This window comes from Argiope bruennichi, chromosome 2, assembly GCF_947563725.1.
Source record: "Argiope bruennichi chromosome 2, qqArgBrue1.1, whole genome shotgun sequence".
Taxonomy (NCBI): domain Eukaryota; kingdom Metazoa; phylum Arthropoda; class Arachnida; order Araneae; family Araneidae; genus Argiope; species Argiope bruennichi.
Genome location: NC_079152.1, coordinates 110,391,625 through 110,406,018, shown reverse-complemented (window position 1 = coordinate 110,406,018; position 14,394 = coordinate 110,391,625). Strand labels below are relative to the sequence as shown.

The 14,394-nt window shown below is 27.8% G+C and overlaps 1 protein-coding gene across 1 annotated transcript; it reads right to left on the bottom strand.

Moving 5' to 3' along the window:
• Window positions 1-8,627: 8,627 nt before the first annotated feature.
• On the bottom strand, window positions 8,628-13,787 carry LOC129960286 (uncharacterized). The gene is made up of 6 exons (XM_056073595.1): window positions 11,880-13,787; window positions 11,046-11,104; window positions 10,431-10,535; window positions 9,556-9,588; window positions 9,160-9,198; window positions 8,628-8,815 (listed from the first exon to the last, which is right to left on the bottom strand). The coding sequence occupies exons 1-6, from the start codon at window positions 13,747-13,749 to the stop codon at window positions 8,762-8,764; spliced, it is 2,160 nt and encodes a 719-aa protein (XP_055929570.1). The 5' UTR covers window positions 13,750-13,787; the 3' UTR covers window positions 8,628-8,761.
• Between the last annotated feature and the right edge of the window lie 607 nt (window positions 13,788-14,394).

Sequence of the window (14,394 nt, the reverse complement as noted above, 5' to 3'; positions counted from 1 at the left end):
TGTCATTTCTTTTGATGGAGCTAATTGCTCTGGGCAGCAATGTTACAGATTCGTAACAATGTTATTCGTATTGAAAAAATAGAAACCTTTCATTTAAGACTTATTATTATTATTATAGTCTCTTGTTGGCTAAGAATTGCTTTTAAAATATTATCTTACACGTTTTAACTTTTATCTCATTTGGAATTTGAATATTTACTTCAAAAAGATTGATTTGGAATATTAAAAAATATATTTGAATAAACTGTACCAAAACCTTTCTGATGTTAAATCATTGTTTTTAAAAAAAGTTGCTGTGGATCCATAGAATATTTTTTTGTGATATATGATTAGAAATATGGCAAAAGAGGGGTTAGATTCCCCGTCAGAGTTTTTAGGGTATTGCCATTTTGGTCGTTAGTCTGCTCTATTCGAAGGGGATAATTGAACATGATATTTTATTCCGTGCGTCGACACATGCGAAGTAAAAGAAATTAAGGTACTTACGTATTATCGCAACCAGGTTGGCGCGATTTGTTAATCTCTATTGTATTTCTATTGTATCTCTCTCTCTTTTAACACGTAGGGTTGCCGTAAGTAGGCTCGCCAAATTTGGCGATTTATGCGAATTTTGGTCTGGTTGCGTTAATACGTAAGTACCGAAATTACTTTGTAAAAAAAAGTGACATTTTAATTCTTAACTCGATATTTTTACGAAATATGTGCTGACATTTATTGAAACATTTTCGAAAGAAACAGCTATATAAAGATAAAGCTGTTGTCTCTACGAAATTATCAAAAAAATATTTGCTGTTCGGGGAAAAAAAAATGCCGATTTTCATTCACTTGGATACAATACTCGTATTTGCTAAAACAACCTTTTTTTAAAGATGATTCATAAATATGCCATTTTTATATAGATGATTTTTATATAGATTTTATATAGATTAATCTTAATGTTTTAAATATTTATCGATTCCCTAGTATTTAGTATATATCAAATCGCATAATCAATGCAATTAATTGTCAAAGGATGATGTTGCAAAATACAAACAAATAAATAGAAAACAGGTGCATAAAATTTGAAACCTTAAAGAGTAAGCAATGCCAAATGGAAAAAAAAAATAATCTGAGAATTTTTCAGCATATATCGTATGCAATTTTTAGTAAATAAATGTCTTTTATATTCTATTTAAATCATAATTTTTTTTAATAATTGTATACGGACCATTTGATACACCAAAATAAGAAAGAAAACTCAGCTGAATTTTCGATTATTAAACTTTAGTTTGAAAATAGCAGAAATAACTAGATTACACAAATTTAAAACAAATTACAGATACAATGAAAATATTAAACGTGGAATCAAAAGAAAAAGAACCTGTAATATATGTTAGAAGAGTTACTGATGTCGTGGATGTCAAACTTGGAAAAAATCTTAATAAGAATTGCTTTTTAATGTTTTTAATGTCAAAAAAAGAGAATTGTCATCCATACCATTTTTCTTAGATTCATAAAAAAAACTCCCAGGTAGTTTTCAATTCTTATTCAAAAGATTCTATTTATAATGAAATTTGGGTAATGGGAAAGTTTTCAAATCAAATTGTCAGTAATTCGATTTTTTTCTCTAGTACCTTGAATTTCCTATCAAAATAACGCCAATATATTGTCAATAATTCGAATATATTCATTCTTCTCTGATAAGAATTTATATAATTTTTGAATATGCTGTAAATGTATAATGCCAGATATTAGAATTAATTTTTTTTTCGAATTGAAAGAATACCATTATTTGCCTGTCGTTTTATTGTATTATTTTTGAAATGTATTTTTAGTATGGATGTTTTTCGGTTTTCAAAACTGTTTAATTCTAAAAATCTGCAGCTCAATTTATAGCTGACAGATGATTATTATACATTTTGGAGACTTATTTAAGTTTCTTTATTCTCTGATTTAAAGAGATTAAGAAAACTCTTTTGAAGGCTGAAAAGATAATTAAATAATTCAGCCCAATTCTTATTTATAATATGATTATTAAGAACTATCTGTAATGAAAATCTACAATTTTCAGAAATAATAACGAATTTTCCGTACCTAATGAACGAATTTTGTAAAGGCATAATTAATTTCTAAGTTGTGCAATCTATCTTAAACCGATATTTGAAATAACTAAAAATTATTTCAGTGGAAAAAAAAAAGATTCCTCTTAATGAAAAACATATTTTCACTACTGCTGACTTCAAAGAGATTTCATTTTTGACAAAAGAAAAGGAAACTAAAAGAATTTTTAAGAATAACGCAACATTTTGTAGCAGACTAAGTAATTTTGGTCAGATGACGAGGAAAATAAATGAGTTTTCACTTCAAATTCTCATGATATAACAGTGGTGAGCACTTGATCTCGATGTAATAAATCTAGCGTCCTCCTTTGAGGTCGATTAATTAAATTAGTTTCTTGAATTCTTAGTTTACTTAGAATATTATTTTTTCCATTTTAGTAACGATGATCACATTGTATTAAATTGTTGAGAAATTTATAACCTTCATTAAAGAAAAATGATTTTTGAACACTCAGCATTCGAATTGAGAAAACCCGGCATTAATTAATACAAGAGTTGCTTGAATTTCATATTTTATATTATAAGAATATATATTAATTTGGGATGTGGAACTTTTAGCTTACTCAGATAAATTATTTCGGACGATAATTGATTAATTTACCCCAGGCCTGCGTATAAGATATGTCTCAAATTAAAACTCAACCCTAAGGTACAGAAGTTGAAGTTTTGCAATTAGGTCAATACGTTTTTAGAACCAAACGAGATTCAGATTTTTAAAATGCAAACGATTGAAAAGTTTTTAACCAATTAAAAATAAACAAGCTTTTTACAGCTTGAATCTGAACTTATTTTGATGTTGGTACATTCAACTATATAATTTGCTTCATTGACATCAAGTTTTGCGGGATATAAGAAACATTTTTGTTCGGTTAAATTTTAATCTAGATATAATTAATCTTCAAGTCGCCGTAAAGGTGTTATAAACATTTTATGCGATTTTTATCAATAGGAAAACAAAAAATATTATTGATTCAACAATGATTTTCTAGTAAGCTAATTTTTTTAAAGAATTCAATTTAGAGTTTTCAAAAATATTCCAAGCAATTTACTTAATTGTATATAAAAAAGATTGAAAATAATTTTAGTTTGTTTTTTATCCCAATTGTAATTCTATCAGTCTATTATTCTATTTATTTGCATAAATTACTTTAGTATATCTCACACTATCCATTATTCTAATTATTTAACATTTAGAAACTTTTTAACAGAAAGCATACTTTTTTTATTTATATATACATGCATAGTTAGTGCCGTTTTTAATTAATGCATTTTAATAACTTTATTTAAAGTTGAACATTAAGTAAAAATGTCCTTGCATACGTCCGTTGAAAAGAAAAAAGAAACATTTTAAATTAGTAAATTTTGGAATAGATTACTCATGCTGATTTAATTTTGGAATAGATTACTGAGTGCTTAATATTTGTTACAACGTCATCCTTGACCCTTTTAGTGTTAAAATCTTGTTAAAACTAATGCTTACTGGCCGTACTTATTAAAAATTATCCCTATTTCTGACTATTTTACGCCTAATTAATAGATTTAATCTATTATAACGTTCCTCTTATGTATTAAAGTGCATCAAGCGCAACATACCAATGTTACTATAAGTTCATGGTAAAGTGATTTTCAGCATAGCATTTACGCACAATCGGTTTTATACATTTATTTTTTAAAAAATGCTTTAGATATTCTGATTATGTACGTTTCGAAAGAACATGACAGATATAACTAACATTCTTCTATTTTTAAATTTATTGACCTGTTTTTATATATCCACTATATATAATTGAAATCTACAGACCTATAAATCCATTATTTTTATATCTAGAACAATGTTAAAACGTTCAATAGTTATAATGAATCCGAAGTTGTTACAATGGTGAAACATTAGGGTTGACGTTTGAAATATTAAGTAGATCTTAGTTGTTGCCTTCGTCATTTAGCAATTATTCAGATTTTTATGCTTCACTGAAATCCCCTGTCATTCCATGGCACAACGTTGACTAACGTATAACTAACTTAAGTCCTTTCTTATATCCTGTTTTTGGACAAAATACATACTGAAAAATTATCCCATTTAAACAAATACGAGCAATAAAGCATTATTTTGTGTCTTAATGAGTTTATTATATTTTCTTTTGTGTGTGTGTGGGGGGGAGATATAATGTAAACAGGAAAAACGTTTTATTATTTAGGAAATTTTTTTTCCTCTTTAATTTTTTATTAATGGCATAACCCATATTGAGAGTAGAGAAATTACGACAAGCACAAAAATTATTTTAATATTAATAATTAAATCTTCTAAGAATCATTGTAAGTTAGACAAAATCCACAGAAGTCACGGAAAAACATATAATAAAAACTGATATGCAAATCTACACATTGAAGAGCTTAAATACTTTGCTCTAGAATTAAGCTTATTAAATTTTTGGTGGTAACGAAAGTTTAAATAAATAGTTACAGAAAAGTAAAAGCATCGATTTCTCTTAAAGTCGAAACTGTCGATTAAAAATCAAATGCATTATTTATCAAATATATAATTTAATTTGAGGGGAATTAAATGATGTTGAATAATTAAAATCTCCAAATACATTTGAAACTGCCTAAAATTTTGTTTTCATTGCAATGAGAATAAAAATCAAACCTTGAAATACAGCTAAAGTAATTTAATCTTAAAATTAGTTAAACAACATCACATACCAAATAAATCAAAATCTGACGATAAATTTCTGAAGCAACTCAAAGAACCATCACTCAAATCTCAGATGAAAAAGAAACAAAGGTTGAGAATACTTTACAAATAAATTTTTATTTGAATTTCATTAACTTTAATAATGCATCTGTAATAATTTATATAAGGTAACTTATTATTGCTGTTGTTGACTTTCTTTGATTGAGAAAATTCTGCTCTCGTTACGAAAATCAAGATGAGTATCTTTATAATAAATCAATTATTCCTTAAGTATCTGTTGTTCATATGCGAATAAATTATAAGCTCATCTTCTGATGTATGATTGCTAATATTAGAGATTATATGCAAATAGTTTTATTCATTTACGTAATTACGCTAATGTATTTATGCGGAATAAAATGATGGCATGGGGAAAAAGTGATTGTACAGAAAATTGGACAAATATCATGTCACAACAAAATTATTTGCCCTCCGTAGCTGCAAATCGCACATTCTGCGAGCATATCCTAAGTAATTTACTTTACCTTGACATCATAAGGAGAAAAAAGTTACTTTGGTCAGCTATAATTGTTTGAATTTTTCTATTTTTTGAGAACGCTTAAAGTTTCTTCGTTGTTTCAAAGAAGTTGCATTCATTTAATGTCAAAGCAGAATAAACTAACATTTTTTCAAAAAATACCTGATATTTACTATTTAATTACAGTTTTTTTATTTCTTAGAGAAGGTGTTTTTTGTTTGTTAGAGCACCGTAGTAATTGGTGTATCTGCATTAAAAACATTATGACATTATAAATATTCCCACGAAATTGGCAATGTTTAAAATCCTCTACAGATTTGGGCTTGTGTTAGGCCTTCCATTTTTTCCAGGTCTTCTAAAATCTTCGAAGCGAAACATAAGATTCCCTTCGAAACGGTGTCTTGTCTTAGTAAGCATTTTCAAATTTATTGCCTTTCTGTTTACGTCCATATGTCTTTACGATTTGTTGAACTTCTCTATTCTGGCATTTAATATCCACACCTACAATGCATGTGCCATAATCGTGACTTTTGTGATGTTTTCGAAACGTAGAAAGATCATCAGGGCAGTTCAGGAGGTAAATCGATTATCACCAAAACTACCAGAAGATTGTAAAAACATTGACATTTATACAGTATTGCTAGCAGTTTTAATCGGAAGTTTTATTATTGTCATATCGATATCACAGTTTATTTTCTTGCGTCAAAATCTTAAAAGGAGACTTCTATCTCAAAAGATGTTTGGTTATGACTTGCCAAGAATCGTTTCAATATTGATTGTTTATGCACATGGAATCTGCTTTGTACTGACTTACATAAATGGATTACTGACCATGCTCTTTGTCACCCTACTGTCTTTCCAAACATTTTTGAACCTGAGAGACAGAATACGAGAATATCGAAAAACTATACTGAAATTCATAGCATGTGGTTCTCTGGATGAATTTAGAATCCAAGAACATCTAGGAAATTTTAGACAGATCGTAGACTGCAGTAACTGCGTGGAAGACGGTTTTTCAGTATGCTCCCTGCTCCTGATCGGATCGAATGTCAGCTGTTTCTTTCTTATATTCAGTGGTATAGCCTTTGGGGATCAAGCATACCACCACAAAATGGTTTTACTCTTCACGATATGTGGTTTTTCGATGTCAGTGTTCGAATTTCTGTCAGTAGTTTGTAGCGCCAACAAAGTACGCGAAGAAGACGAAATCTTAAAGAAATTAGTGGTTCGACTATCAGAAAGAGGAATTTGTCATTTCTCACATCAAGAAAACAGAATTAGCTTGTCAAAACTTCATTGTTTAGCACTTCTGGCAGATACAATAAGAGGCACAGAGCTCGAACTTACAGGTTGGAATTTGTTCGCACTTAAGAACAATTTGATTTTATCTGTAGTTGGACTTATGATAACATATGGTGTATTAATTTTTCAGTTTGGACACCAATAAAACCTACTTAAATAGAGATCCCTGCAATACAATCTTATTATTTTATGGGGAATAGTAAGAAATTTTTATTGCTTTTTCATAATTTTATGAATGAATTTCAAATAGAACTATATGCTATTAAATAGATTTCTTCTAAAATTTACCAATTACTTTGTATTTTTCGTTATAATGTTTTTCACTCTTTTATTAGTGCCAGTTGGTTTTGGCTACTAGTTAGTATTCACGGTAATATTGGTGCTGTTATACATTTCATTATCTCTTATATAATTGATGTTTATGATGCCCGCCACATAGCATTTTTAAACATCAAATTGTGTTAAACATTTAGACTGTATTAGGCTATAGAGTTTATTTTAGCAGTCTTATACCTGTTTTATTTATTTACAAAGATTTCCATGAAGAAATCAAATAACATAAGATCACATTTGAATGCAAATGTAACAACGAATATCATCTATTATCTCATTGAATATTATTTAATACGGTAAATTGATTTGCTTTTTTTTCATATAAAATGTCAGGATATATATATACAATATAAAAATGACGCTGCGAATTTAATTTGATTTGAAAATGAAAAAAATTAAAGAATATTGATTATAATCTTTTAGCATATTAGATATATTACTTAATGTCGTGGAAGGTTATTACTTAATGTCGTGGCACTTTTGCACCCTTCAAATTATGCTTTTGCAAAATTTGATAGCTCTTCCTTCGATGGTTTATCAAAGAGATTCTCTTTCAATTTTATTCAGGAGATCATTTCAATTCAGGAGAGATAGTATTTATCAATTCAGGAGAGATAGTATTTTTCACTCTTTACATATTGTAATGATAATTTATTTTCACAAAATGCGTCTTATTGCCCTAACATCAAATATTATAAACGTTTTTTCTTTCATTGATTGTTTATTGTTTTTAAAAGAAACTATCATAAAAGCTGTATTTTTGAAATATAAATTAATTCCCTGAAACTGTGATTTAAAACCATCGTAATTAATTACAAATTTTAGTATACTTATACAGAAGTTGTTAAAAATGTTTTAATTTTTATTGTTAATTTACTGTTAAAAATGTATAAAATATTTTTTATTTGTTTAGGAATCAAAGAAATAATTTTTCTAGCATTAATTAATAATTTTTAAGCTCAAGTTAAGACAATGTTTTGCCTGTGCATAGTCAAAGAATGTATTCTTTTTTATATATCTAGCGAACATTTTAGGAAATGATTTGTTAAACTATCCCTTCGAATATTATATTTGTTGACAATTGTACAAAGTCACTTGATTGTCGAAATCTCATTTATATTCTCATTAGAATAAGTTGTAAATATCTGATGTGTTGGTTTAATGAATTTTAAACTCGAAGTATAATTAGATTTATGTATTATATATCTTTATATTTTGATTGAGTAATTCAATGTTAAAAATCTTTATGGTTTGAAATGTTTATAGTATATTCAAAAAATGACATCTATTTTCTTATGCAATATTTGATTTTATATCAGTCGAAACATATCTATAATTATATCTTCACCAACATTTACGGTCTTTGTCTTAGCTCAGAATCTTATTTGTCTAAACTATATTCAGAAGGTTAATCCCGCTAGTTTAAATATTGTGTTAAATATAATTATTTTAGAATGTTGTTGATATGTGGCATTAATGCTGATTGAATGTTTATCACTAGTCATTTTTCTGTATGATATTGCACAACAAAACGCATGAATGTCTTTAAAATGATAATACAAAAAATACAAAAGAAATACAAAAAATAAATATTTTATAAAAATTTATTACATTCTTTTCACAAAAAACACTTAGGAACGCATTTACATCAAAAGCATTTGTATTAAGTGGCAATGCAATAAAAGCAACACATGTATGCATTTAAAATAGCATTAAAACACATTATTTTCATAAATTATAATGAAGAACTGAAAGCTCAGATCAATGCGCACATTTGCTACGAAATGGAACTTCGTTGATTAAAATTATGATGGCCGGTTAACCCCACGGGATTCTACCGCAACTTTCGACCTTTACTTGCCGAGCACATTCCTGGAAAAAAAAATATAGGTTTAATTTTTAAAAAATGCAACTTTATTAAAAATTATGATTTAATTTTTGAATGAAACTGAATAATAAAGTTAATTGAATGACGTAGCATTTTATAAATAAAAATTATCATTAATTTATATTATTAAAGATAAAATTTGATATTAACAATAATTGTCTATATTTTGGACGAAGTTAAATGGATATAAAATCCGTATAAAATAATGAAAATCGTTCGCTGTATTTAAAAAAAACACAACAACGAATGATATTCCGTGATATGTATCGTAAAACATATGCTTACGATTAATTAAGATTAATAAAGATTTTTTCAAATGTGTCCTTACCTCAAAATCTATCATCATTTTCTTCTCTGGTGGTGTTAACTGTAAAAAAGGAAAAAAAAAAAAAAATGAGATTCCAATTAGTGAATTTGAAAAAGAAAAATTCACCTTCACCATTTATTATGATAAAAAGGAATTTGTATAAAATTTAATTTGAATGCTGAGTTTTCATTGAATTTTGAAATAAAAAAAAGATTCATTTTTAGGCTAATAAATTAAAATTACTAAAAAGAAATGTTAGTATTCTTATAAATTGATATCAATAAAATTATTTTTTTATTCATAAAAATCAATAACAAGATATTAATTATATGCTCCTTGATATAATCACTTTCACAATACTTTGAAAGAATACTAAAGTAAGCAAAGTATTTAACTTGAAAAAGAAAATTGACTTGCCTCATGTGTATTTTTCACAATGCACTTGAATATCTAAACGGGAGAAAAAAAATCTATTAAGTTTCATTGCTAATAAACCAAATCACAATAATAAATAATGTGAATTCGATAAAGGTAGCTAGTCAAAAAGGAATTACTCGTTTGCCATTATACCATTACGCAAACATAGCTTGAATAGAAAAATGTTAACGTTCTATCAATGCACGTATAGCTTAAATAGAAATCCTGATATTTATCTGGTTTCGAATTTATTATATTATTAATATAACTAATTTTTATAGTACGCTAATCATAAAAATATATTTTGTAGGAAATTTTATTAATATGAATTACTGAAAGGAATTTCTTTTATTAGTGGTTGAAATATATATAAATATATGAAAATTTATTTAATATAGAGTATATGTTTATCTTAAATTCTTTTTTTTTCGTTTTTTTTCTTTAAACATTTATTTTTTTCCTTTATATAGTAAAATTATTCAATCATTATAATTCATTCTTAATTTAAATTTGAATTTAAAACTTGAAATTTTTTAATGAATAAAAAAATGATTGAAATTTAATAATAAAATATCGAACCTTATCAAGCACATTGCCAGTATTTAAATTAAATCTAAATAATTTATTAAACTCTTATCTAATTTATTTAAAAAATGAAATGTTTTTAATTTCTTATTAAATAAAACTTAACCTAATTCATCACGTTTAAGGAAATAATATTATACGTTAGAAGAAGGTTGTAATTTGAAATAGTTTTTCAATGCAGTATGCTTTTAAAAATTCCTTGTTTGAAAAATAAGTGTTATATCATTAAAAATGAAGTGAAAAGAGTTTTCAACTTGAATAAAGAAACAATGCATGTTTTTCAAATTCACCTTGTATGGAATTTCAAGAGAAGGATAAAGTGGCTCATATTTGCTGCATCGTTTCACTTCACCTGGAATTGTTTCTTTTTGGCACTTTTCGAGGGCAAGAATTACCTAAAATAATTGGTAAAATTGCATATAAATAAGCATTTCGAAAAACTTCTTGTTTACTAACAAAAAAGAAAAGTAATAATAAAAGTATAGAGATACATTTTTATTCGCTCTTTCAATGCCTTTAAAAAAACTTACGTATTAAAATAAATACAAATAATAATTTTAAGATTATTTTAACAATTGAAAACGAAATAAATCATACTGGTGAGACTGATTAATATTCAAATATTAAATTGCATTTTGTTTACATATGTGGGAATTAGTTTCGTTAAAAAAATCGTTTTGATCATATTATCGTTTGCTTTCGTTTTAATATCCATCCTTTGCTTTCATATTAATATGGAGAACTGCCTACTTATTAAATGTTATTGCAAATTTATTATTAAGTTAAAGAATTATTGATTATTATAAATATTATTCTAAGAATTCGTTCTTATTTTCTTGCATTTTAATTCTTCACAACAAATTAAAAAAAAAACTATTCAATTCAAAATATGCATAAATTCTTACTTGTAATGGCATCTTCTTTTCACACATAGCGAATTTCTCACAAAGTAAAGGATTTTTACCTTAAAAGAATAATAAAATTATTATATATGCAATGTGTTATAGATACAGAAATATAAGTTTTACACACTTTTATTTAAAGTGACTTGCTTTATGATTAAAAAGATAATATTTTCTGATCAGTTTTCACTCGCTTTTTTCTATGTTATATTTTCTATATTTGTATACTGTTAATGATAAGATACTCTTTCAGTATTTTTAGAATTTAATATTAATTTAATTATCAATATCAATGGAATTATATTTTCGTTTATATGAAGTGAATCTACCTATCAGAGAGATTGAGACGGATTAAAATGCAGATCAAATATAAAAATTTCTGCTGTTTAGCACACTAATTGTATCATGCTTCCAAAATTAAATTTATTCAAACATTAATCACTTATCAATTACTACAAATATTATTCTAAGCTTTTTACTAATGTAAAATATTGTAGTTAACCTTATTCAAATATTTTCCTGTCTGTAATAAGCAGCTCTATGACATGTGTCAGTAGAAAAAATAATTTTTTTTAACAATAATTTTCACAATAAAATGTGCAATTGCTTAGTTAAATATATATTTTTAAAGCATTGCCAGTGAAGGATATGTCTTTAAATAATAATAATAATAATAATAATAATAATAATAGAAATAAAGTATTTTAGTATAAAAATGCTTCAAATTATAAATGGATGTGACTATGAACTGATCAATTGATCTGAACTGAATTAAAATTTAAACAGACTAAATTAATTTCTTAATCAATAAATATTTGTGAAGAATATTTCACTTACTTCTGGAAATACAGTCAACAATTCCTAATAGCTCACGTGGTGGCATGGTGACAAGATGGCACTTTTTGATATGCAAAATTTTACCTAACATGCTCAAAAGTTTATGTTTGATTTGATGCATTTTGCTATGAGGAATTTCTTTGGTTAGAGTTTCATCAATTTTATGGTCTGTCGCAATATGATGCTCTTCAGGAATTTCATGAATCAAATGAGTTTCTTCGGTTTTGATACCATGTTTGATATGCTCTTCTTTTAATGCAATATCAGTTCCGTGAACCTTTTCTTTTAAAATACCTTCTTTTCCTTTAATGCCATGAAGAACGGCTTCTTTTCCTTTAGAGAATTCAGCTCCTTCTTCACTTGCTTTATGAAATACCTCCTCTCCATGAGCAATAGAAGAATCAATAGCTTTTTCCTTCCCTTCTACTAGTGGTATTTTAGCATCTTCATGGGCCTGGTCACGAGCTGCTTCATAAGCGTGGGTACCTCCGGTGATGTAATAACCATCTTCCTTCAAAATTTCTTCTATGCTAAGATCTTTCCCAGCTTTCGCTTTCTCCTCCTCTTTCGACAATTTCTTAAATGCAGATTCTTCAGATTTAGCAATAAATTCCTTAGATTTTGATTCTGCCACAGCTTCATCAATTCCAAAAGCTTTCTCTCCTGATGCGTGGATATCTTTCCCTATAAGATGTTCTTCAAAACTTTTAGCAGCCCCATGAAATTTCTCTTCTTCAAAACCTTTATCCAAAGAGTGGATTTCTTCCTTCTTAAGAATATCATCATAAATATGATCTTTAGCATGGTTCAAAGCCGTTTCCTTATGCTCTGCCAATGCTTTACTTGTGCCAAAAAATTTCTTCTCCTCAAAACCTTCATCTAATTCATGAACCTCTTCTTTTTTGAGAATTTCATCAAAAACATGATCTTTACCGTGGTTTGAAATCAATTCCTTTTGCAAAGTTTTATGTTCTTCTAAAGCTTTAGCAGCTTCGGCGGATTTTTCCAAATCAACTCCTTTGATGTGCTCTGATGAATATAAAAATGATCCTTCTTCGTGGGATGCGCCATCTTTCAATATTTTAAAAAGCTTCTTCAATGCTTCTTCGTCCCCACCAACTAAAGTATGGATTTCAGCTTCACTGATCTTTCCTTCAGTTATGCCTTTGAGATACTTCTTTGCTTCGTCATCCATTAAGAAATATGGAATTTCTCCTCCAGTTTTCTCAAGTTTTTTGAATAAGGCCTCTCCTTCTTCAATTCCATGATGAACATCGGCATCTTTACTGATTCCAGCATGTAGGATACTTTCTGCGATATAAGTCTTGACATCTTTGCCTTCTTCAGGGGCAAATTCTGACATTTTTGCAATTTTCTCTACATCTTCACTGTGCTTCACTGATGAATCCTCAACTTTTGATTTGAAAATTTTATCGATTGCTTCTTCACCTTTGCTGTGTTCAAAGAAATACTTCAAAATCCCTTCAAAGGCTGCAAGATCCTTTTCAGTGAGTTCTTCTGTTTTGAAATCAGAACCGAACAGGCCTTTAAGAATTTTACACGTAATTTCATGCTTTTCTTCAGTAGGGACATGAAATTCCTCCAGCGAGTGAATTTTCCCTTTTTCAAGAGTTTCATGCTCGTGCATAAAATAACTTTTCAGAGCAGCCAAAGTTTTCTCTAACAGTTCCTTCTCCTCTATTTTACGATCCAGTTTGAGTTTAAGTTCACCATCAATTAATTCCACATCTTTCAAATGGGCTTCCTTAGCCGGGAAATGCTCATGGAACAAGAATCGATCTTTAACACATCCTCCAAAAACACTCACAACACCAACAGTTACACACAATGCAACAAAATTTAAATGCATTATTCAGAGTCTTTTAGCAATTTTGAAATCGGGATAGAAAGTGGACGTTTACTTTGATCTGACTGAATGATCAATAGAACTACAGCTTTTATACTGGATCTAATCCACACAAAAAAGGCAACTAGACATTCTTTAGCCATACATGTAATATTGCAATCATTTAAATTTCAATGGAAATATAGGAAACTTAGGAGCCCAACAAAGAAGAGTGATCAAATAATTTTAAGCTTAAATCATTGATAAGGCAAAAATTACTCATAAAGTTGCTTGTGAACAGATCAACAGGCAATCAGTGAAGCATTACGACTGAAGTCAACAAGTTTATCACTTGCAATATGAAAGATATGGAAGAAGGCGAAACCGTGACGATTCAAACAAGTGTTGAAGAGTCAGTGAGAATGTTTTACTGAGAACTTTCATGTATGAATTTGTTAAACGTTGACTAGGATTATCTATTTGACTTTTTTAACTCTTACTTCTAGTTTATGAAATGATTTGGAAAATAAAGCAGAATGAGTTGTTTGTTGCATTCATCTTGAGGACAATGAACGCTTTTTCACGGATCACTTCATTTCTTCTAATGAAGATTTTGAATTCGGATTATATTGGGATGTAAAGCAAAACAAAAATAAAATAATAACAAAA